At 35.0% G+C, this 25363-nt stretch overlaps 1 protein-coding gene across 1 annotated transcript; it reads left to right on the forward strand.

Annotated features, from left to right (window-relative positions):
- Positions 1-1990: 1990 nt before the first annotated feature.
- LOC136807027 (hyaluronan-mediated motility receptor-like) lies at positions 1991-23377 on the forward strand. The gene is made up of 25 exons (XM_067063600.1): positions 1991-2131; positions 11295-11384; positions 12166-12261; positions 12695-12850; positions 13286-13351; positions 13456-13529; positions 14474-14538; positions 14690-14797; positions 14911-14981; positions 15337-15418; positions 15607-15706; positions 16009-16056; positions 16261-16331; positions 16519-16602; positions 16939-17022; positions 17292-17375; positions 17535-17588; positions 17917-18000; positions 18165-18218; positions 18470-18517; positions 19151-19199; positions 19585-19653; positions 20099-20206; positions 20588-20723; positions 22833-23377. Exons 1-25 carry the CDS (start codon positions 2098-2100, stop codon positions 22841-22843), a joined length of 1926 nt encoding a protein of 641 aa, XP_066919701.1. The 5' UTR covers positions 1991-2097; the 3' UTR covers positions 22844-23377.
- Positions 23378-25363: the final 1986 nt, after the last annotated feature.

Consider the following 25363-nt stretch of genomic DNA (forward strand, 5'->3'; position numbering starts at 1 on the left):
AGGCCGAGACAAACTTTCAATAATTGGATTGTAACATCGAGTTAAGTCTCTTTTGTTAAGTCACCAGGGGGTAAATAAAACAGACCTTGATACATTTATCGTTCGTTTCAACTTGACGATTCGTTTAAAACTCAGCCTCCTAAATATTTGGGGTAGGTAAAAGATGTACAAAGAAATTCATACTTTTCCAACCCCGCCAATCTTTAAAAAAGAAGCGAACAATAAAATGTAATTACCCTTTCCAAATAAACCTCTTCGGTGGCGAGCGTAGTCTACTCTGACGTAATTGTAAAATTTATGTAATGGGAGTTTGACATAGTAATTCAATGTTGTTTGAGGAATTATGAAGTTCTCTGGAATTCCGATTGCATTTATTCAGGTTGATTTTTTATGACTTCTAATGGTACTTTTTCTAACGAGTTTGATTACTCTGTTCTCACACTTATGTCTTTTTTTTTCGCGTCCTTTTTCGTGATTACTTTTATTTATATTTCTAAACAGTGCGTCACAAACAGCCATATAAACAAAACCACCACAAAGTCACCTAAGCATAAAAAAGAAAGGATTTCGTCAGTTTTATGCATATATTAATTTGCGAGATATTCTATTCGCCGCGCGAGCGCACTTTTCGTAGACTAGTCGGAGTACTTTCTTTTACTCGCGGGATTGATGGTAACTTTTCATCTTCGTTATTTTTTAAATGAAGCACAACCGAAAAAAAACGAAACTTCAGAAAGTTGTGTATTTCCAGTGAGTAAACGACTCTGACAATTAACAAAATTGATGATGATGATTTTTTTTCGGTCAGGCCAATGTCTCGTATTGGGGGTTCTAGTCTTGAGCCCAAAGCCTACGCAGGATTGCAGCGTTTGGGTAAACGAGACAAAACTATAAAAAAGCTGGTGTATTGACACGCTTCCGTGCTCTCGAAATATCGCGGTTTGAGACGCACTGCTAAAGACAGGTAAGAAGGCATATTGATGTAACTGCCAAAAGACAAGACAAAACAATTGACAGTTTTGTCCAGCATAATTTAATAACACTTTTTGGCTATGAACGAAAACACTGAACAGTTTGGTGGCAGTGCGTGTAGAGAGCATTGCAGCATTGCTAATCCCTTTTACTTTTTACCGTAAGTTGGTCTAATGTCGACATACGTCTTCTAATTTCGACATCCTTCTTTATAGATAGGAATAATAAGAAGGTCGAAATCACTGATAGACTGAAGATTTTTCCTCTTATCGCGCTAATCAAAGTCAATCAGCGATTCCGACCTTCCTCAGTTTCTATTGTTCCTATCTCTAAAGAAGGGTGTCGAAATTAGAAGAGGGATGTCGACATTAGACCAACTTACGGTAACAGATAGATAGATAGATCTACCTCCCGCAAGCAATACACTATTAAAGAGACCTGTACAGGAATATACCAAGTTCAAACTACTGATCAGAATACCCTCACACATGACCACACATGCAAAGAAATTAATTGACCCAAACAAAAAAAGATTTCGATTCGATCCTCCAAAAAAAAAAAGTAAAAACACACGACCACTTCAGTTTCCGCAAAAGCAAGACCCATCATAGCTAATAAAAGGGTATTGTTCTGCAAACTGTGTTTAACTGGACTATTATCAAGGTTATCAAGGTTTTGGTCATGTTCTTGCTTCATATGATATGGCGCATCAGCTGATCTTTGTTTACATCGCGTCTACCATTTTGGTGGTTTTGAGGTATATTTGTTTATGTTAGAAACATTCGAATTCATCCAAAGTTGATAATACTTATTTTATAGTTTTCATTTTTCTAATGTAAATCAATTTGTTTCATAATATAAACAGTGTTTGATCTTACTTTTATATCTTTTTTTTTGAATTTTGATTAAAATTACTTTTCTGTAGTAAAACTGCTATTTAAAGTTATTTTTTCTCAAATCGTTTTGGAAAATGCTCTACTTATTTAAAAGTAATACTCCAAAATAACTTTGAAATTTTGGCGCTTAAAAATCTCGGTTTTGTCTTCAGCCAAAGCCAGCCATCAGCCAGCAAAACGTGGAAGATTTTTACCATCTCATCTGTCATCCACCTCTAAACATTTGATCATGTTTTCGAAATCCAAGCGCTTTGTTGATGAAGGTAAGAGATATTTTCTTGACTAAGCTTCTAGTAGGTCAGTCATGAGGTTAACAGTATTTCGACCTTTCCTTTTTATAATATTAAAAAATAAATATAATGTGACCTGCCAGTAAATTTTTTGACATTTGATGCTCATTATCGTAAGTTGGTCTAGTGTCAAAATCCATTATTTAATTCCAACAGCCTTCTTAGAGGTAGGATCAAAGGTTTTGTTTTTTAGATAAGAGTAATATCGTTTCTTAGGGGAGCTGTCCATATTCATTTGACAACGCAAAACGTCAAATTGGCGTTTATGATGGGGAGGACCCTGCCGATGCACCGGACTGTCCGGTGTATTTGTCCGGTGGCAAAAAGTATCCTTTCGTCCTTACACCGGAAGCAATAGGTCCGGTGTCAGTCCGGTGTTGCATACAGGGAATTTTGGACGCCGGACATTTATTAAAAAACAAAAAATTAAGAAACACTGTACCGGTGTTTTGATAGACGACCCACGGCATGGCCCGAACATGTTCGGGCCTCTTGATTAATACTTTTTTTTTAAATGGCCCGCACGGGCCCGCGTAGTTTCAGACCATGTTCGGGCCAGATTTTCGAAAACTTGCTACGATCGCGCGTGTAATTTCAGGACCCAATATTTATATTTTAAATTCCTTATTTTAGCAAACAAATTTAAAAATCTTCATCTTTATTCAAATATATATTGTTCAAATATAAAAGTTAATCATCTACCGTGAGAGGTCCTAAAGCCGACAGCCCAGCCTAAAGCCCATGGGGTCTTTCAAAGATACAAACTAAAATAAAAACAAACCTTTCGCTGTGACGCAACGAAGATACCAAAGTGTCAACTAAACTGACAGATTTGATATACTGAACCAATTGAACCAAATAACAATAATTGCTTCTTATAACAAAACATATTTTTTTATTGCAATATGCACAACGTCATAAATGACAACAGTAGTAACATCATCATAAAAAGTAACGAGATGTTTTGATTTTCCAAAGCACACGAAAATATAAAAGAGGTCTGTGTACGAGCGTGCTCATTTTGAAACGTTACGTAATCAAGCCTGGTTTCTATTACTTTACACTGGCACTTGGCTTGATTGCAGGGCTAGGACTTTGTGTAAGGATACATATAGACGACGTATATTACATTATATTATATGTTACATGATAAGAATACAAATAGACGACGTATATTACAATTATTATGTATTTACATGACACCTTGCTCCTATTCTAGTAAAGATAATATATGTCATCAAAGAGTACACTTAAATGAAGAGCTATCCAATTGCGGGCCTTCTGTAAATAAACATCCGGACTTATAGGTGGTAAAGAGGGCGTTGATAGTTGCTGCCTCATTGATTCGATGTTTGTTATTAAAATTAGTGCTACCGCATCCGCCCTTTTTTCAACTTCTCGCCATTTTCACAATTTAGTCTCTTTGTTTCTTGATGGAAACCAGTCCAAGTTGTTTCGTATTTTTCCCGCACAAGTCACTTTTATTACAAAACTGTTATCGTTTTAAACATGAGCAACTGATCCAGAATAAAAGGTAATTATTTTTACAACTCGCACTTTTTAATTACATTAATTGACATCTTGACATTACAGCTATCTTGTTAGATGTTTTGTTTCGAAATTTCTAGCAATAGTTTATCGTTCAACTTGGAGAGGGAATGTTTGTAAACATAGAATTTTTTTTCATAACAGTTATTTGGGGGGTCGGAATTAGGCTGGGCTGTCGGCTTTAGGACCTCTCACGGTATTTTCCAATTAAGTTAGGAAAATTATTAAAAAGAATGATTTGAATCTTACATAATATGGTCTTCATTTTATTCTTTATCCCTTTCCCTTTTTCTCGTGGTCTAGAAGCAGAATTTTTCTGGATCGTTTTTTGTACTGTTATACAACTTTGTGAATAGACCTTTTCGCCTTTGCGTCCGCCATATTGAATTGTATGCAAAAATTATGGTTGCCGAATTGCCGTGGTGAAATTCCCTTAGAAAGTATGCAAAACATATGCAAGTTTACACAAAGATTAAAAAGACAACAAAGCATCTTATAAATAAATATTATAATCATTAGAACAATAAAAGATGGAATTTCTTAATCCAAAAGGAAATATTTACAGAACAACAAAAGCCTTTTAGGAATTTGTTCTTAAAGACATTGCATATTCTGTTTTCATGCCATTAAAAAATTCCACGAAGACGGAGTACACACATCAAACTTTCAAAACACGCAAACTGAAAGCAGTAATTATGACGTCACACTTCATCAATGTTTTGATTTGATCATTTGGCGGCTCTATTCCCAGGAGAATAATTTGCCGTCAGCCGAATAAGGATTGTTTTTTACCTTCGCGGGTGATTTTTCAGTTTGAGTTTATGTCTAATGTTATGGTTTTTTGAAGTGCTTGTTCTAAGAGATGAGTGAATATAATTGTTTTTAGTTTTCAAAAGAAGCAAATTTAATCTTTCTTCTACAAGATTACACTTTAATATAATGCCAATTATGCATGTAAGTTTTTATTTAATACTTTCTTTTTGCATATGTTTTGCATACTTTCTAAGGGAATTTCACCACGGCAATTCGGCAACCATAATTTTTGCATACAATTCAATATGGCGGACGCAAAGGCGAAAAGGTCTATCAAACTGGTATTTGGAACTTTGAATTTGTCTAATGAAAATATTTAACAATGGGATGATGATAAACCAGGAAAGGTAAATAAAATTAAATTCTACTATTCCTATGATGTTCCTTTAAAGACATGGCCCGAACATGGTCTGAACAAAATGTTCGGGCCGATTCAATAATACTTTTTTGTGGCCCGAGCATGGTCCAAACAGGCCCGAACATGTTCGGGCCATGCCGTGGGTCGTTTTGATAGTCCGGTGGGAAAAATATTCTTCTCCGACACCAGACATCCGACTTCTTTAAAGTCCGGTGTAGAAATTGTCCGACGGTAAAACAAATTCTCATTTTACACCGGACTTTCGCGTGTCCGGTGTTTGTTAAGTCCGGTGCGTCGGCAGGGTCCTTGATGGGGTGGGAGGGTTTTCAAAAGTTAGGTTTGACGTTATAAGAAATGAAAGTTATACCTTTTTGTGAAAATCGTGAATATATAATAATAACCACACTATACTTTTTAAGCTGTTGAAAATACAGTTAGGAACATTTGGCGAGTTTCTGTACGCGGACGCAATCAAAAAAATCATAACATCACTCATTAAAAATTTGTGTCTTTTTGCACTTTTTTAGCCTAGACAATGTAGCAAACATAGTAAGTATAAGCACACTGTGCTTTTAATTGGCTGAAATTATTTTTTGTGTCGGAAAAACTTTTTCAAACTTCCACAGCGATGATTGACCAAACTGTTACAATGAAAATTATCCAGCGCATTTTTATCCTCTTACCTTCTTCATTTTCAATGAAGCACTCAAAGTTTACTGAAGGTAAGCACATAAGATATTCTTATAATTAATGATATTCGTTGAAACACCGCTTCGTTGTGCGCTGCGGTGGAGTGGATGACGTAACTCGCACGGCAACTAACTCGCCTTCTGTTGGAATATCATATTGGGCGTTTTGGCGTTACCGCCCTCGAAGCAACAGGCATCTTTGTCTTTCCTCAACTCTTTCCATCATTTTAGATGGCCTTAACAATGGAAAATGATAAGAAACTTAACTTTACAAGTGTCATTTAGTTTTTACTGGCTTATAGAATGGCAGGATCCTGGATGGTTTCCCTAACTGAAATATATTTGTGTATGAGTTATGAAAATTTGCTCGCATAATCCCATTGGTTCTCGCTATGATATCATATTTTCATTGTTTGCACGATCGAACAAACCACATCGCACAAGTGGGCAAAGAAGGTGGTATGCATAAAGCACAGCAAGGACCTAGCGCCAAGTGGAGCATTTAATTGGTCCAGCGCGCAGCAGAATGGACCTTTAAAAAGCAAATGATCGAAAAGATTTTGTCTTTGTCGGGGCCTGTGCGCGCAATAAATTAACAAAACCAACCGCCGATCTGGAATTTTTGCCCTGCCGACCCGCGCGATGTTTGACCTATGTTTTGGATTGAATTGGTAGTAGTCAAATTTCTCGGTAAGATTAAAGGGTTGTTTCAGGTAGGGTCAGGTAGGGTTAGGGCTAGGGTTGGGGATGGCAGTTAAAACCTCTGGTTAGGGTTTTAGCTCCCGGGTAGAGTTTGGAGTAAATACCATGTTTATAAGGAACTTTGAACTCCTTAATGCAGGCAAAAGCTTCGAAATTTCGGGAAATGCATCAAAAACTTTAAAAACTTAGCAATACAAAGAAAGTGTCAAAGAATAGAAGCTCAGAGTGGAGGATGGGAAGGAAATTTTTTGCGTCACTTAAAGAACCCGGTACGAACGACATTCGGTTATTGCCACGTCAGCTGGACCTTCACGCCGCTCCGGCTTCTTGTTTCTTTTTAAATAAAGGTCATTAGTTAAAAGAACACATACACGCAAGGGTACAACCAAGTACGGACTTTGCGACAGGAAAACTTTGATGAAAAAATGGCGACAACTTTTGGTATACATCGCTTGACGTTATCTGTGTGGGTTGGGGGTTCAGAGGATAACGTCAATTTAACGTTATGCGTTTTCAAATGAATATGGACGGGTCCCCTTACTCATCAATTTTATCGTCAACCCAGTGTGGAAGTGTGGAAACAATGCAAAGTCATACAATGCAACTCCCCTGGCTCTTAGGGGGGGGGGGCTAGAACCTAAAGTTCTGGCTGGGGGCTCTTTTTCCCTTAGATCAGGGGGGGGGGGCTACTTACTCAGGGGGGGGGGCTATTTGTTTAGGTCTGTTGACTGGGGGCTAACCTAACAATTTTTTCCAAGAAGTAAGAAATATTTCTTTGTACATTTTGGTATTTTGTTTGTGTAATAATGAAGTCGTACTATTGACGTTTGTTGATTAGAATTTCAAAAGAAGACATTATACATTTGGTATCTCTTTCTCTTGTGTGGACATGCAAAATAAAGACCTTGCATTGTTTGGAATATTTGTAAAACGTTGATATTCATCAAGGACACTTGTATAGCGTAGCTGGACTGAGCACAAATTTATTTTCTTTGAACCATGTGTGTCGTCGTGATAATAGATATTGTCTTTCTTTGACCAATAAGAGGTCGTTCCTCATGTTTTTTCAACCAATCAGAAATAATTTTTAATAAAAGTACTTAACAATGAAAAACCATCGTCAGACAGATGGATTTTGCACAGAAAGTTTGTTGCTAAAGATATTTTATGAAATTCCTTTGACATGATTGCAATAACAAGAAAACAACAATCGAACAATTACTTTATCATTATAAGTTTTATCACACCTTCAGCCAATTTGATTGACTTCAAAATATGCCATTTTTGCCCTGATTGCCAATTATTTTGCATTCGATTGACAAAAATTTGGCAAATGTGGCAAAATTTGAGTGTCATAAATGCCAAATAAAAAAGATGTGATGAATCTGGCATTCTTGGCATTTTTGGAACTTACCTCCATACGTCTCCATACAAAACACTGTTCCCACGAGACCTGTGTTCTTTTCGCTCCAATTTTGCCACTTTTGCCAAAGATTTTGAAAAATAGAAGACCTTCCAATGCTAAAGCAAAACAATGCCGATCGGCAATTTGATTGGTTAAAAAATCGCCGACAGAAAACTGCTGACTAAGCATCACAAAACAGAAATCATAATGGCGGCCTAGCGATGTACAAATTTGCCATGAAGCTGTGATCTTTTGACATTGAAATTGTAGATTTGGCAAAGTTGGTGAGTATGGCAAATTTGGAAGTCAATCGAATTGGCTGCTTTATACAATCAAATCATTAAAAAAGAGAAAATTCTCTTTCTCGTGAATGATGTTTAGATTTTGCTTTTAGCAGCTGTAGTATGATGTAGTCCGTTCCTTGTTCGACATCTTGCTATAGCCATTATAAGATTTGGGTAACTTTGGTGAAAGTTTAGGCGAGTTTAGGCTATTTTTTACTCGTTTTTTCTTCGTCATTTTCAACTTCAACCTTCTAAGAGTTGTTTAAAATATTTGTTACACCTTGAAATAACCTACGTAATTTCCAATTTAACTTTTTCGAAGGACCCTTTTTTCCAGGTTTTTGGCTTATAAATTGATCAAACTTATATTTTATTTTAAAAATCTTTATTCAAGATAAAGTCAAATATAAAATCTTGCGAAAAAGTCCCTTATGAAAACTAATAAACTTTGCAACAACTAATTATTTCAATTAATTTGAAAACAATATTCTCAACCGCTGACCAGGGTTTGCGGATTCACTCCGACAGACATGTGTTAAAAAGAAAAAGAGAAATAGCCGTTGTACTCAGTCCAGCTTCGCTATACAAGTGTCCTTGTATTCATTGACTTCTTAAAATTTGTTTTAATTTTTACAACTACAAGTGAAAATGCATCTTGATAGTCTGACTTGTGATCATTGAAAAAGTTTTTTATACGTCCTAATCTAGTAAGGATAGCTTTTGACTAATTTTTTAATTATTCCTTTCTTCTCCTTCTTCTGTTTTTCTTTCTTTTTCAAAACGATGAAATGCAGCCTTGAATTTAACTAAAGTGCTCTAGCCAATGAGCTAAATCCTATTAAGATGGCTGGAATCGAACCTGCTACCTCCTTAGATATAGTTCAAGACTTTTATCTCATTAAATTATTTTCTTGTTGTTCTTTATAAGTTCTGATAGGTTAGTTCTATTATTCTTTAACTTTTATTTTTCTAGTTTATTTTGCTAGCTTTTTAATAAGCTTTTTGATAGTTCTAGTTTTTAAATTCTGAAGAGTTCAGATTTTTAAGCATAAATTAATTTTTTTTTGTATTTTGGTAGGGCTGTCTATTTCGAATTTTGGTGGGGGCTAAATCTCAGGGGGGGGCTGAACCTTCAGGGGGGGCTGAACCTTCAGGGGGGCTGAACCTTCAGGGGGGGCTTCAACCCCTCTGCACTCTATGAAAGTCCACGTCCAATTGTTATTTGATAAAAGTGAGGTGCACACCAATAGAAGAGCTTGAATTGCTGGTACTTCTAAGAAAGAAATGTATAAAGTTAAATGAATCATGACCATGAGCCATATTTTAGGAAATAATGGGATTAGGAATTAATGAATTAAAAGCGCTTTATCAGTGCGTCACAAAGAGTGATATTTCGATCCTACGGAAGCGCTTCAAAACACCAGCTTTTTTCAAGTTTTTGTCTCGTTTACCCAAATGCTTCAATCTCGCGTAGGAAAGATGAAAAGTTACCATCAATCCCACAAGTAAAAAAAGGTATTCACATGGCGAAGAGAATATTAACTGTTTAAACGCATCTTCCTTGCTCTCCCTAACCTGGCGTAATGAAATCAGGCGTTAGAATAGCGGTGCTCCTCTTGTCTTGAAAAGCTTTGACTTACACCAATATCTTACTTTATACCCACTTCTTACGCCAAAAGTAATTACTCCCTCACGCCGAATATATTCGGCCTGCTGTTCACTAATTCCAGCCTGGCCGTCAACTGCTCTAACTTGGGACGATTGGTTGAAACATGGGACTGTTGAATATCTGGCCTGTATTTTCACTTACTGTTAAATCTCCTTAACAACAAATTTGTTTTGATAACTCCACCCAAGTTTATCAATTATACTTTCTGTCATAACATGTCACGGTAACTTTCACTGATAGCGCGCCCCTTTTATTTTTTGTTTTCATTCAAAATGACCGGACGCCGATTAGAGAATTAAAGAACGCCCGTCGTCTAACTGCCTATCACCTGATGGGATTAACAAATAACGAGTGTGTAACTTGCCACGCTAGTGAGTGACGTCAAACGCTCCATCGTTTTGCCACTAATTTGTTCTTCTTTGTTCCAGACACTCGCGTGTGTTCCACTACAGATTTTTTTCATATTTCGATTTAAAAGCGAAGCTTGGTGCGAAAGAGAGATCGTGTAATTTTTAAAACGCTGTTCATTGATTTAAATCGAATGACTTTGGAAGTTCGGTGAAATGGTTGTCGAATTGCCGTCCCATGTTTTGTCAGATAGTCCCAAGTTAGAGCAGTTGATGGTATTAAATTGATTGATCCTCCTGAATATTTTCAACGTGAAGTTCGCGCACAGAAGCGTTTTCATTTTATTTGGATAAAATTTAAAACATATATTTTTAGACGTTTCGGTGTCTTCCGATCACCATCATCAATAAAAATTGAAATGAAATTCTCTAAGTTAAAATGTTCACAAACTGTTTAAAAAAATTGAGTGCATAAAAAGAAGAGATAATTGCTTACGTAATCGATAATAAAATTTGTGTAAAAATCAATACAATAAATTAACAATGAAATAGTTAAAAGAAGAAAGTTCTTGAGAGTTTTCTACAGGTCAAATTGGTCATTAAGTACTAATTAATTGAATAATACAATCTGTTTTGAAAGTCTTTGTATATTTATTGTTGGCTTGTGTCTTCGTATGAAGAATGCCTCACTTATCTTTCTATGGTCCTCGGTCATAAAATTGTTACCTAATATGGTAAAATCTTTCATTTTGCGTGTCCTCAAGTGTTTTTCATCAATTTTAATTTTAACCTTTTTTCGCATTGAATCAGATTGAATTGACATGCATGGATCTGGAGCAAGATTGGGTCAGAAAGAGGAAAAGAAAAACATTTAGTCAGTATAGACTTAAACTCTTATATCAAGCTGTATCAAGATTACAAGATTTGAATTGCGGGGCCAATTTATACTTTTCTTTTGTTTTCAGCAGTGGTTTCGTTTTTGATTTCAAGCCAATATCTTAACAAAGTTACAGGGGTTTGTGCAAAAAACTAAACATAGAAATTTTTCCAAATCCCCCATTTAATTAAAGCAATAAAAAATGAATCTTTTCCATTTCCACTTTCTCCATGTAACTCATAAAAATGAGGTCAAAAATTCAAAATTTAGATGGACCTTTCAAAGAAAGACTGAATGAAGTATTAGCCAGACTCTAGAATACATTTATGTAGCAAGCTGCAACTCAAAGTCATATTTTATAAAAGAACAAAATATTTTGAAAATGAAAGTAGTGACACACAAAAAAACATACAGGCTACGTACAGATTTTTTTCCTATTTTCAGGATCTTGTGCACCTCCAGTGGGTCTTTATTCAGTACCTGACCAAAAATCTGTCAAATTGGCTGGTTTTGAAAAGTCTGCAAGATGGCTTGGTAAGTACAAATTTTTAAGAAAGTGTACATACTTTATTGAGAAAAGAATTAAGGAAATTATTCTAAAGTTCAAGGGTTGACTTGAATTCATTTGGTTTTGCCACATTTTGTGAATTTTTTTAATTTTTTATTACAACTGTATTTAGCTTTGGAGAAAAATTAGAACGAACTTGGTCAAGCATCAAAATAGGAATCGCACAATGCATCTGGAAATTGATTAAATTTTAAGCTTTACATAATCCAAAATGCATAATAAATTGGAAAAATGATTACTGTCCCTACTTGGTAAAGAATTTAAGCTCCAAAATCAGGGTCTAATTCAACATTTTGGTTAGAGAGAAAGTGACTTTCTAACGTCTCTACGATATCAGTTGAGACCAATTTTCTCTTCTGAATAAGTCTAAAAATTTCTGAATTTTCCACCTTTTAATAAAAATTTAGGGACAAATTTGTGAATCCTCAAACGATTTTAAGTAGTTCTTCTACCTGATACTGGTTAGAGGGGGGTCAGGATACCAGTCCATAGCCCAGAAACCTCACTTCTTCTTTGCTGGTAATCTTTAGTAAAGAAACCCCTGATGTTTAGCCAACAACAAAGAACAGACAGATTGTTTTAGGAGCAACAAAGGAAATTTAAATAATTTCATTGTTTTATTGATAAATTTTTATCTATGAGAATCTTTGCTGACAACCTGGTTATAATTGTCGGGTGTGAGCCAAAATTTACTTGTTCTTATAGCAAAACCTGTAATATGATTCTTTACATTTAAAAATATTTCAGATAAAATTCCAGATACACCTGCCAAGAAAGAGGATGTGACTGATGCTTCGATTTTATCTAATCACTCATTAAACAACAAATCTTTCAATCCAATGTGTAAGTCTTTTTTTGTCAGTTCTTGTCAATTTTTTTGCTTGCCAATTCTTTTGTTTGTTGTTGGTTATTCAGTTTGTTTATCTCAAATCTTGAGCTGATTCACTCTGTATTGTTGTGAAAGAGTATGAGAACATGTTTTGTGAAATCACGCTACCTAATGATTGAAATTAATTTTTACTTTCCAGAAAATTCCCAGCCATTTTGGATATGCAGGCTGCATTATTTGAAAATTCCAGGTGTGTGGTCAATCACACGAGTACCTTGATTTTAGTAATTTAGGCATAGTTGCACTATGCAACTTTTAGTAATGAAACTAATGGGGTGTGATTGATCGCACTCCAAAGACATTTTAAGTGTGTGTGGAGATGTGTGCCTAAAATGATGCAGCCTGATGTTTAATTTTTCAATAACTTTTTCTGCTTGTTAATAATAGTTGTGTCTTCGGTGAAAAAGAAGAAGCCACCTACAAGCAAGAAACCAACTTCAATCAAGAAAGATGTTTCTGATCCCGTCCGAAAATCACTTGAAGTTGATGTTGAGTTTCAACAGTCTAAAGTGAATGCACTACTTGAGAAAATCAAATCACTTGGTAATTTTATTATTTCGTTAAATCGGCACACTTTGGAGCCACTGAAGACTAGAGTCGAATCTGCTGTAGGATTTGAAGCGCCTCTTTATTCGATTATAAGTTACGCAGTCTGCATTATCTTCATACAAATGCTGAGCTGGAAGTATTTAACATTCACAGTGCTGTGCAATTTTTAAGGGTCCACTTTTTTTGCTTGGGAAAGAATGCACCACTTTACCATTCAATGGAGAAATTCTCAGGGTTCAGGGCTCAATATATCTATAAAAAGGAATCTTTTAGAAACTTTCAAAGGATATTGGGAATGAGGTGGATTTAGTTCCTCCAATCATAATCGACACTTAGTAACATACAAAAGGGAGAACTCGTATGTCTTTTTTTTTGTTTTCTTTAAAATTCTATGTTCGTTTTGTTTACTTTGTTTTTCAATCATTTTAGAAATACAGTTGAAAGGTACACAAGATCATTCTGATGACTTAGAGAAATCCAATGAAAAACTACATGGTGAGAAGCTAGTAGATTAACTTTTTATTATCACAAGGTACTACTTTATAAGACTGCTAATTAAATAATGAACTCTTTTTCACTGATTTTCGTTTTCTTTGTAGAACTTCTTGGAGGAATGCGGAACGAAAATGCTGTGCTTTTGCAAAGCCAGCAAGCTGTTGAAGAATCAAGAAAGGTTATTTTCAAAAAACTGTCTTTGTGTTCCTTTCCAGCAGCGTCATTCATATTGTGTTTGCAACATCATATCTCTTTTAAAATAGCAAGTGTTACAATATAGTGGGGTCGTTTAGCATAATTTACGGGAAAGCAATAAGATCTAGCTGAAACTTTCTCCAGACCTTCTCTATACGATGGTTATGCCTCAGGAAAAATTCCCCTAAAATCCCACTGGTGGAACATCCCTTTTTTGGGACATTTCTTTTTTCCCCAGGCAAAACCCTAAGGGCGAAATTTTTTGAAAATTTCAAACTCATTTTCAGACATTATCAAGTATACCATTCAAAAGCTCTCGAAAAACTATATAGAAGACTTTTAAACGAGTATAGCCGATTTCATTACCTAACTCAAGATAATTCACGCAGAAGATGCTATTTATAGTAAATTTAGACCAAAATGTGGCGAAAAGTGGAACTTGCGCATGAAATATCTCGAGTTAGGTAAGGAAATCAGCTATAACCGTTTAAAAGTCTTCTATATAGATTTTCGAGAGCTTTCGAATGGTATACATGATATTGTCTGGAAATAAGTTTGAAATTTTCAAAAAATTTCGCCCTTAGGTTTTTGCCTGGGGAAAATAGAAATGTCCCAAAAAAGGGATGTTCCACCAGTGGGATTTTAGGGGAATTTTTCCTGAGATATAAGCATCCTATAGAGAAGGTCTGGAGAAAGTTTCAGCTAGATCATATTTTTTCCTACAAACAGCCTGTATTTTTGTAACACGACCACACTATTATGGCATTAGCAACTTCTTTATAAATTAGTATAATAGTGCGATCAAGTGAATACAGTTGCTCAATATTTGTCTCCTGACAAGCCAACAGGGTCTTGTCGGATACTTCTTACAAATCAATATAAAAATTTGATATATTTGTAATTGTAAATCATAAATTATTTTTATAGATGCTGGAAGTGGAAAAAACCAAGGCCATAAAAGATCTTGATGCAGAAATCGAGCAATCAGCCAGGTGACGTAATTTGTTATTTTAAATTAAACATTTTTATTAACTTGAATATATAATGATTTGGAGCCGGATTGACTCAAATGACTTTGCATTTTGTACTTTTCATGATAATAAACGTGCATTCTTTTGAACACTGATTTTCATATTTTTACAGGAAATTAGAAGAGCTAAAATCAACTCATGAAAATGAAAAGACGGCATTGAATGGTAAACTGCAAGCATCTCAAGATATCAATGTTGATTTTCGAATACAACTCGAAAGGTAAATAACTTTTTTTTGACTTTTGCGAATTTAGCTTTATCAGCTCTTAAATCCAAGTTGTTTCTATGGTTGTTTTTTGTCCTTTATTTTATGTTCATTTTTCTATTTTTAAGCGTTGAAAGCATGATGACAGATAACCTGCGTGACTTGAGTCAAAAATACGAAAATCTGGAGGAAACATTAGGTGAGTACCAAATGTTATTTTCTGGTTGACTAGAGATTGGAAGCATCGTATTATTTCAATTCAAGCTCTTCTTATAGGCAAAGATTCGACTTCAGTCTAGCTGAAATCTAAGAATGTCTCTTGGTCTGTGTTAATGTCTGAAATACTTTTGGCAATCTGTAGACATTAAAAATGGTCTAATTTGGATGAAATATTGCAGACTTATTTCTTATAAAGGTAATTATTTGGACCTGGTTATTTTCTTTAGATCTGATTCTATTTGCCTGTGGCAAATTGCTCACTAAAGAGCCCAGTGAAAAGTACGCTTGACTATTGGTTTATATCTGAGAATATTATTTAACCTTTTGTTTAACAGGAAATGTTCAAAGTGATTACAAAATGAAACTTCAACGTTCCAATTCTCTGGTAGAAAAAATCAAGCAGGCAAATGAAAACAGGTAAGTGTCAGGCTCAACTATGTAATTTTTGCTGTTGTTACTTGGATCCCTTACTAGAAGAAAAGTTCAAAAATTTAATGAAACATCTCTTTTTGTCTGTGAGCTTCTTATCGGTTTATAACTGAGCACCTACCTTTCCTTCTTAAAGATTTTCGATCAAATGACCTACTATTGTATACAATTTTTAGTAAACATGATTTGGAAGTCATGCATGATGTTTACAATAATCTAAAGCACGACTACGAATATTGTCAAAACCAATTAATTGAAATGGATACTAAGTCAAAGGTACAATCTTCTATATCACTTGACATATGTTCATCCATTAAAGAAAGACTGTCCATGACTGTTCGACGGTCCAAAGCACGAAAAAGAAATTACAATTCACCGCAGGCTGCATCATTTGAAAATTCATGGCGTCTAGTCAATTACACTTCTAATTTGTTGCCTACGTTTTCACACTAATGGATACACCGGGATTGCTAAGAACTCGTCGGCCTAGAATCAAGAGTTCGTTAGCCTATCAAAATCAAAGCAAAACCCTGTGTGAGAAATATCAGAAATCTAATTTTTCTACTTCATTTTTAAAGGAGAAGGAATCAGACTTGATGCAAAAAATAGAAAATTTACAAGGAAAGGTATAAAATTAGAAAGTTTATTTTTTGTTTGACAGCTTATTATAATAACGGACTCTGCTACTAAGGTTTCTAGAAATCATCTGGTGAATCTCCTTCAGGAAGATTTAACATTCCGTAAATCCTTGACGTACCGCCAGTGAGACACCGTTACTGGTATTTTTGGATTAGCTAAATTCAATCATTTTTCTTTCTTTGCCAACATAGGTTGATGAGCTTACCGGAAATCTTGACCAGGCGACGAACCTTCTAAATGAAGAAAAAGATAAAAGCTTAGCGTGAGTAAACTCAAATTGTTTTGCTCATTGTCCGTTCAGAATATTTTTTGTATTTATTGCAAGCTTTCGATTCGTACTTAGTGTAACAATTATGATAACAATTTTTACGACGCTTATTTGGCTGTGGCATTCCATTAGATGTATAAATTACTTTTTACTAACTTTCCAATAAATTCAAATTCACTAGACTCTCTGAAGAATTCAATCGATCACAATCCTTGCTGAAGTGTTCTCAACAACAAACGGAAGATAAAATTAATGAATGTCTAAGGTTTGTTTCAATCTTCATCTCATAACTTAAATTTTTTGTATTTTTAAATTTCTTTTTGTGCAGTTAGAATGCATGTTATAGCTAAGATGATAAAGAATCCTTACTTGATATGTTAATCAAATTAATTTTCGCGAGATCTAATTTCGCGTATTTGAGAATTTTCGCCTTTTTCTCGAAAACAGAACTCGCGAAATCGCGTGAAATTACTAATTTGGGAGATTAAATCTACTCGAAATTTTTCCACAATGTGATTCGCGAATTTAAATTAAATCTTGCGAAAACCATAGCTTACCGCCTCATGAGATATGGATTCAATATCTATTTTCTTTCTTGCAGGTTAACAGAAGAATTGGAAGAAATCAACCTCAAATTAAATACACTTACTGAAGACAAAAAGGTTCTCAGAGAAAATTTAGATTGGTGAGGGCTTTATAATTTTCACTGCAGTAGCAGAGACAGTTTAGAAAATGGAATGCTCAAAGCTTCAATCAGTCTATCAACTTAAGAAATTCACTGTGAACATCATACTTGGTTGAATGCGCAAATTGAAGATTTTAAATCAAAATATCACCTTTGGGGTCATCCAAAAATAGACGTACGCTTTTGCTAGTCCCCCCCCCTTCATTGCGTACGTACTATGTGGATGGCCCCTTTTCTCTCATCTCTCTTTAACCTGCAATTTTTTTCAGTACAAAAAGGGATATCCAGTCAATGCATCAACAACATGAACAAAATCAAAAAGAATATCAAAGTCAAATCGTAACGTTGGAAAGGTGAAATTTTCTTTTGTATTTATTAAATCAATTGTATTCCTCAATGCATCCGAGTAAGAATTGTGAAGATTATTACGATAATAAGTTTTCTTACAATAGAATATATAGAAAGGCCCGTAGAAAATGTTAATGTCTTGACAAGTTTTGTTTCTATCACAGTGCGAAATCGAACATGACAAATGACCTTGAGAAACTTCGAACTGAATATGAAAGGTAAGTTTGAAAAAAATTAAGTTTTTTTACTTTTGAATAAAGTTTGTTGAAGACAGAAGCCACTGTGGTATTGTGGTCATTGACCTTGATTGCTGCACAGCCATCCCAACTGAGGTTTGATTCACAATCACAGCGTTTCACTTGACAAGTGAATGAACCGTGGTTCATGTGAGGGGGGTTTGGTAGTCACTCCAAGGTGCTGACGGGGTGCTCATTTAAAGCGTCTATAGTATGAAAGTGGGCTTTAAAGCCAGCTGCAACTCAACCAAGTAGAATATAATAGAAACAGAAATCGATTTATAACCAACCTCCCTCCTGTACTCTTTAGATCAGAGATGGATTTAAAGAAAGAGACAGAAAGGTCCAAAACCTTGAAACAGGCTTTTCAAGAAGAAATCGAACGCTTGAACAGGTAAATTTCTCTTTATCAACTTGTTTTCTTCCCGATCATTACTACGATCTCGATGGATGCTAGATCTCTAGTTCTTTGATGGTAGTTGCTCAATAAAGACCCTTTATCTCGTGATCGTTGTCAATGCATTTCTTCTTTGTATCTGACTCATTTTCTTTCATTAGTGAACTTGACCAATCAGCTCAAGAACTTAAAGATTTAAAAGATACTAAAGAAAGGTGAAAGAAAGGGTTTTTTTTTAATATTGAAATCTTCCGTTTTAAAAGCTTAGGTATTCGAAGAACGAAGCTTTATTTTTCCCAAAGTTGTTTTTGTTTACTTAATGATAGAAACTATCGTAAAATTGTGACGTATATACAGCTCATAATAAAAGTCTCCCAAATGCGTTACAGTACCTAAAACTCTATCCTACCCTTGAAAAATATAACAAGTTATTTACTGCTCTCTCTCCTTTTGTTTATTTTTGCAGTGGTATTTCACAACCACAATTTGAAGAGATGCAAAAAGAACTTGAGAGGTTTGTTATTTCGTTTTTCCTCTTTCAAAAAAAAGAGGATTCCGATGAAAGAAAGCTTTACCAATCACAAGATCCACTCTTTAATTGTTGAACCAAAGCTTGCATTCTTCTTCTCTCTTTTACATGATAATATTAAAGTAAGCCTTACTTCAGATCAAGAGAAATAAACTCTGTTTTTCAAGGTTTAGGGTCACTTTCATTTTTAGGGCTAAAAATGTGGGAATTAATTACGGGCAAGTATAGAGACATAGTTGATCTTAGTATTTTTAAGGGAAAGATTAAGCAGTGGAGGCCTACATCATACCCGTGCAAAAACTGTCGGACCTATCTTGACGGTGTCGGCTTTTGGTGATCACCTTAGAAATTGTAAAGTAGCGTTGACTTTTATTAGCCTTTGTTGCTACTTGTTCATCAACTTGAAATAAACTTTTACATACATACATTCTTCTCGCAAAGCTACAGCATGGGCACGCTCTAAAGGTTCTATACAGGATAGTACTTCTAGTAAATTCAGAATATTCGTCGATCCTTTCTCATTATCACTGCAACTGACGAGTTATTTTGGTGTAGTAGATGATATTTTATCTACAGAATCTCAAATAAACAATAACCCACAATCTTCTCTTTCAATAGTTGGAAAATGAAATACGAGGAACTGGAGACAAGAGTTGGTCCTTTCATGGTAGAGTACTTTATTTTTCGATGTTTTCTCTATTCTTAATGGGCGAATTCATTGACATACTCTCAGGTGCTTTAGTATAGGGAAGTCAGAGGAAGCCAGAATTTAATCATTTAAGTGAAGGAGGAATTTGACTTTTGTGAACTCTAAAGTTGGCTGGATATGTCTAATAATTCAAAAAGGGATATCCTAATAAGGTATAAAGCTGAAAAGGATTGGAAAATTCGCAAACGAGGGAGGGGTATTCATAAAGCCCCGAAGGTTACCCTTTTTTGTAAGAGTTTTGAAAGCTGTGGTACAATCGGGTCAACAGAAATCTATATAAGCAAGTTGTTGACTTCACAAGACAACCTTAATAAAACTTTTATATTTTATCCTTCCTTCACAGTCACAATTAGAGCAATTTGAATTTGAAAAGCAAGCATTGCTTAGTGAAAACGCATTTACTCAGCACGAGGTAAGCTTTTGATTTTGGTTCTTTTAAATGTATCTTTGCCAATGGATCTGGTTCAGAAAGATTCATTTTTCACCTAGTTTGACATTTTTCTGATATAAACTTTTTCTCTAAAGTGTCCAAAAGGTCCTATGATGACTCATCGCTTAAATCACCTAATTTGTGTATAGTATATATTTGAATGCAGGCGATTGATGATAAGTGTCAATATAGTTTTGACAAATAGTATACCTTGCACGTCCTTTCGATAAATTTTCGGGATGGTCTTAAGTACCATATTGCTAAACTTTTGCATACCCTAAGGGAAGAAATTTTAGCGGAGAGAAATAAAGTTCCCGCCAAATTCAATCTTTCCTGCCATCCGCCTCAGAAAATTTTTTTTTCGGCCACTCGCAAAAATCTTTTCCCTTAACGTGTCTTTATCAATTTTCTGCTATTTATTTAACAGATGAACAAGTTATCAGAGAAATATGCTCAGATTCTTGGCCACCAAAACAATAAACAAAAGATTCATCACATACGAAAGTTGAAAGAAGAGAATTTGACGCTTAAAAATGTAAGACTTAAACTCTTAACCCTCTCATCAGACAGTTTTGTTCTCCCAGGTATTTTGGACCTCCTCGAATTAAACGTAATTGATCAATAGGTGTCTAGAACAGCCCCTTTTCATCACGGACACAAAGCATCATGCTTGTAGCTTGCCTTCTTGATTTTCCTCGTCTTAAAAATGACGAAAGCTATCGTCATTATATCCTCGAACTAAAAAATATACTATGCAAGTCAATGCCTTTTTTCGTGAGTTCTTTAGTGAAACTCGCCCATAGACTATATGGTCCATTAATTTATTTAGCATCTGTCTACATCAAATTTTATAGATGTGACCCTTATCTTATAGAATTTACTGAATCTTAAATTGTTAATCTTCATTATTTCATAGGATGCTATGAAACTGCGTGCTGAAAACACTCGCCTAAAACGTAACCACATTGAAAACCGAGAGAACAAATTCGATCAGTCTAAGGCGTTTCAAGGGAAAGAAAATCGTAACGCCAACAAACAGCCTTTAAAGCCTTGTAAGTTTCAATGATTTTTCAATGAATTTCTTTGTCTTTTAAGATTTTATCAAAGATCTTTCCACGCCTAGCGTTTCTGTAAAGTATTTTGATTCAAACTCGGATTTCCTCGATTCCAAAACATTCGAAAGTGTCGTTAAAAATATAATTTTTATAGAGCTTGAAAATCTTTGCTTCAAACGTTTAAAAAAAGTCGCAAAGTAGAATTACTGCCACTTGCCAAGCGTATAACTTGACTGCATGCATTTTTGTGGTTTTTGTATGGTTAATAGTTGGCATATAGATGTTCTTGGCTAGAGGAAAGAACTTGTCGTCCTACTATAACCATGAGAATTTTTTTTCTTGAACATGCCGGAAATTTCTCTTAAGGTTTCTATTCTGTAACTGGTGCGAAGCGTAGGTGTTTTGGCATAGTCGTTTCCCTTTATTCGATGGATTACTTTAAGCACCACTTAAAACATTTTAAAGTAAAATATTTCATATCCCATAGTCACCGCTAAAGAGACTTACGCTGTAAGCACTTCACAAAATTTAAAGACCTCCTGTCAAGTTTCACTGGCCAAAGATTAAAAAATCACTAACTTCACACGTCTGGGGCCCTTTCTGTTTATTGAATTCATCTGTTACAGGTTGAATCGAAAAAATAAAAATATGACGAAACATATTAGCATAATTGAAATAAGGATATTTTGAAATATTTGAGAGATCCTTAAAATATGAATCCTTAAGTCTTTTGGATTAGCTATTTTTTAAGAATGGCCCCATAACCCCTAAATCACCAGTTTCCTTCTTGTCGTTGCATGAAGTGGCTCTAAAGAAGATTAAGGTTGATTTTCGATCACGGTTGGTGGGTGAAATACACATAAATCTGTTTTTATTGCCAGTTAAATTTAGAACGTAATCTATTTTCGTCCATTGACACTTTGAGTTTTTACACTTTTGAAGGGATTTTGATTTGTATGATGCAGTATGATTGACCTATGGAGCTTTCTATTTATATCTGCGTTATTTTTTACGCTTAACTCCTTCACACTTCCTCTTTGGATCTTTTAATTCATTTTGACTAAAAAAGGAAATTACGCTCATATGCAAATAGTGTTAGAGAAAATAGAGTACCCTTTTAATGGTCTGGATTGCTTGATTTTAGCCCCTATCTACCCTTTTTAAGAGTTTTCAGACGTGGCTTTTACCAAAATCCTATCACCTATCAACAATTACAGTTAGGTTTGTGTCTTCTACCTTTTAAACAATTAAAGGCTTTTGGAAAGATCAAACCATTACAATTTGCCTCACATATACACTGATATTGTCAAATGGCCCTTTTTTGTAACGTGAGAAAAATTAAGCTTTCACACCACACCTTACCAGTATCATATATCCTTTTTGCACATGACCGTTATCAAAATATAGTGTAGGTCACGTATTTCCTTTTTTGTGGCCCGACAGGTCCCCCATCTATGTAATTTATTTTGGAAATAAATAATCAAAACACTACATTTTCATGAAATCTTACGGTAGTTAAATCTGCTAAACTACTACTCTTAGGTGCCAAATAAACGGCCCCCCCCCCCGCCCCCCCGCTTGTCGCTTGTAATTTTTCGAAATTTTTCCAAACCCCCCCCCCCCGGACCTTATAAGGACCCCCCCCCGTTTATTAATCTTAAGAATATTTTAGCTGTCCAAGAGAAGGCCCCTTATTTTGCTCTTAATAGCCTGATTTTAGCCTATATTTACCTTATTTTTGGGGTTTCAGAAGTACAATTTCCAACCCCCCCCGGCAATTAGGTACCCCGTTTATTTCCACCCCCCCCCCGTTTATTTGGCAACTAAGAGTACTTTCATTGCCTTCAAATTGGAATATTTGTGTCCCCAGACATTCATTAATCAGCCGAATTTCGCTAAAAGACTTCATCGAAGCGCGCCATCATTTTCAATATCTGAATTGAAACGAAGTTACATTATATGAAGTGGTAATGGAGAATTACTACCTTGTCGGTAGATTATATGATGTTTGTTACTTTTTATCGCGATTTGACCTTGATGTTTATTCTACTTGAGTGAGAGTTCATATATAATATTTCAAACGGCCTCATGTCTCATGTTTTTCAGGTAATTTCTGATCACGTATCATACCGTATCAGCAACAATGAACACACGCATACCTAAATCAAAAGATAGCATCAATCAGCTGAAACCCGGGGTTTCTTTGGATACAGTGAGTTTAGATTCAGATTCTTTGGAGGCGTGTATCTTTCAAAAATTTTGTTACGTCTTTTACAGCCTTTCAGTCTTTCCTATACTTTGCTTGTGTGAAATCAATCAAATCTCTACAATTTGACCCAGTTTAGTTATACATCCATTTTAGAAAATGATAAAAAGGCCTATTTATTGTCTAGCCCTTCGTTTACCAAATAAGGTTGGTCATAGCTCAACTTTTCTTGTTTTCTTGTCAACCACGTAGCCCTCTTCTTTCTTTTCTTTTCACAACTTCTAGGAATAATTATTTTTACTTTTTCTCCTATTATCTCTAGATTAGATTATTATAGCTTAGAATATTACCAAAATTTTATTTTTACTGCAGACAGTTTATAAATATAATCTCCCCGAGCTTGTATATAATTATTTTAAGAATTAAGAAACTTGTACCTACTAAATTCGGCTTCATTCTTCATTGGTCAGCCTAAGCTGAGCATTCAAATAGGTAAAATTTTCTTCTTCTTCCACCATAAGACGGCAAAAAAAAAATCCGATTTTCCGATCTCACTTTGATTTCTAAACTTTCTTCCGATCGGGTTAACTTTTTGGGTACTTTTAGCGTACGTTGTTTTTACAGATCATAATTGCTGACTTTGATTTCTCAACTTTCTTCCGATCGGGTTAAGTTTTTGGGTACTTTTAGCGTACGTTGTTTTAACAGATGGTGGTGTTTCAAGATGGCGGCTCAAGCGATAGTCAGATGTGATAAAAGTCAGTGTTGTACCAAAGTATTTCCAGTATAAACCTGTTGCAAGCTTCAATTTCTGTTCATTTATTTTTTAACTCGGCAAATCAAACACATGATTTTCATCAAGGGGACTCTTTTTCTATATCTTTTGAAGCTTTAAAGCCGTTTGCTCAAGTTTTTGTTTATGTTGAATTTTCTGATACTTTTTATTGCTGCTTTTTATTAGTTTTTGCAATAAAAACATATTTTTCTTGTTTGCCTCTAGGTGGGATTGATGGTGTTATAATGTTATTGGAATTTGATAAAGTTTACAAAAGTACAGCTACTGTCTAAATTTGTTAAGACTGGATGCAATTGTGCTTTTTTGGACTAAAAGGCTAATCGCAAAAAATTGTTTGGTTCCCGTCATTTCTACTTAAAAAAGTGGGGGTCGTTCGGTCATTCGGTTGAAAATATTTTTCTTTTAAGAAGCAGCTACATCTTGTTGAAAGGGAATCCGTCGTGTGGACTGATCTGAATTAAGAAATTGAGAAACCGTGGATAGACGGTTTTCGGTTTACTCTCCATTAGCATGTGGCTCGCTACTTCGATTTGAAAACTTGTAAACACAGAGCGTGCAGAGGTCGACAGTGGAGATCCAGCAAAGCAGCGGAAAAGCTTTCCGACTCTCCAACTCTACCTGCTGACCGTAAATCAGGGTCGGTCAGATGACGGGAACCAAATGATGACATCACATCTCCTATTATGGACTTGAAAAATTATGACAAATGGTCTTTGGAATTTGATCAATTATATTAATATTAATATATACAGTTCTTGTTGAAATTGATCAAACTATTTTTCATGCAGTTCCGGACGCAGATTGTGTTTTTCTAACCTTTCCTAACTTTGGCGCACGTTTTGACCGAATAATGGAATGGAATGAATGGCGATAACAGTTTATACATATCTCTTATCTGACTTGCAGAAAGCGGACTGCAGAAAGTTATGAAAAATGGTTTCTAGAATTTAATGAATTATATCGCCAAGTTACACAACAACAGATCCATCTGGTCTTCATTTAACATTGTTTTAAAGTTTAAAAAACACTGCCAGTGCTTGGCACAGAAGAGAGGACTCCCAGTTGAAATTAATTGCTACTTCGCTGCCTTGTTGAATTTATTTATTATGGTCGTGTGTTTATTCCGCTAAGGCGGTAAGGCGATCGCCCAAATTCATAGACCAATCAAAGGGAGTTTAAAGCAAAACGGGGGAAAAATGAGCTTCCCCGCATAGTTATGAATTTTAAGTTTTGCTTTCGATTATCATTTGCGACTAAACTACAAAATTTATTTACGCAGACTGGATGCAAATTATGTTTTTCTGACCTTGCCAATTTTGGCTTTGACTGAATAGCAGTCAGTTTTTACGTACCTCATTGCCCTTGCAGACAACTGATAAATGGTTTCTGTAATTTGACCAAGTCTACCAAAATACAGTTCCTGTTGAAATGTTATAAATATGAACTACGTTTTGTAAAGTTTTTGATGCAAATTGTGTTTTTCTGGAGTTTGCGCTTTGTGACTTAAAGTTTGTAGCTTGTTAGTTTAAAGTGAAATTGGAGTTTTATCAAGTAAAACAAAAAGTACAGTTTCTGACGTTTTGGCAATTTTCTTATTTATTTCTAGTATAACACTTTGGTCAGATATGTCTACAT

The sequence above is a fragment of the Clytia hemisphaerica genome, unplaced genomic scaffold (assembly GCF_902728285.1).
Source record: "Clytia hemisphaerica strain Z4C2 unplaced genomic scaffold, Clytia hemisphaerica genome assembly, whole genome shotgun sequence".
Taxonomy (NCBI): Eukaryota; Metazoa; Cnidaria; class Hydrozoa; order Leptothecata; family Clytiidae; genus Clytia; species Clytia hemisphaerica.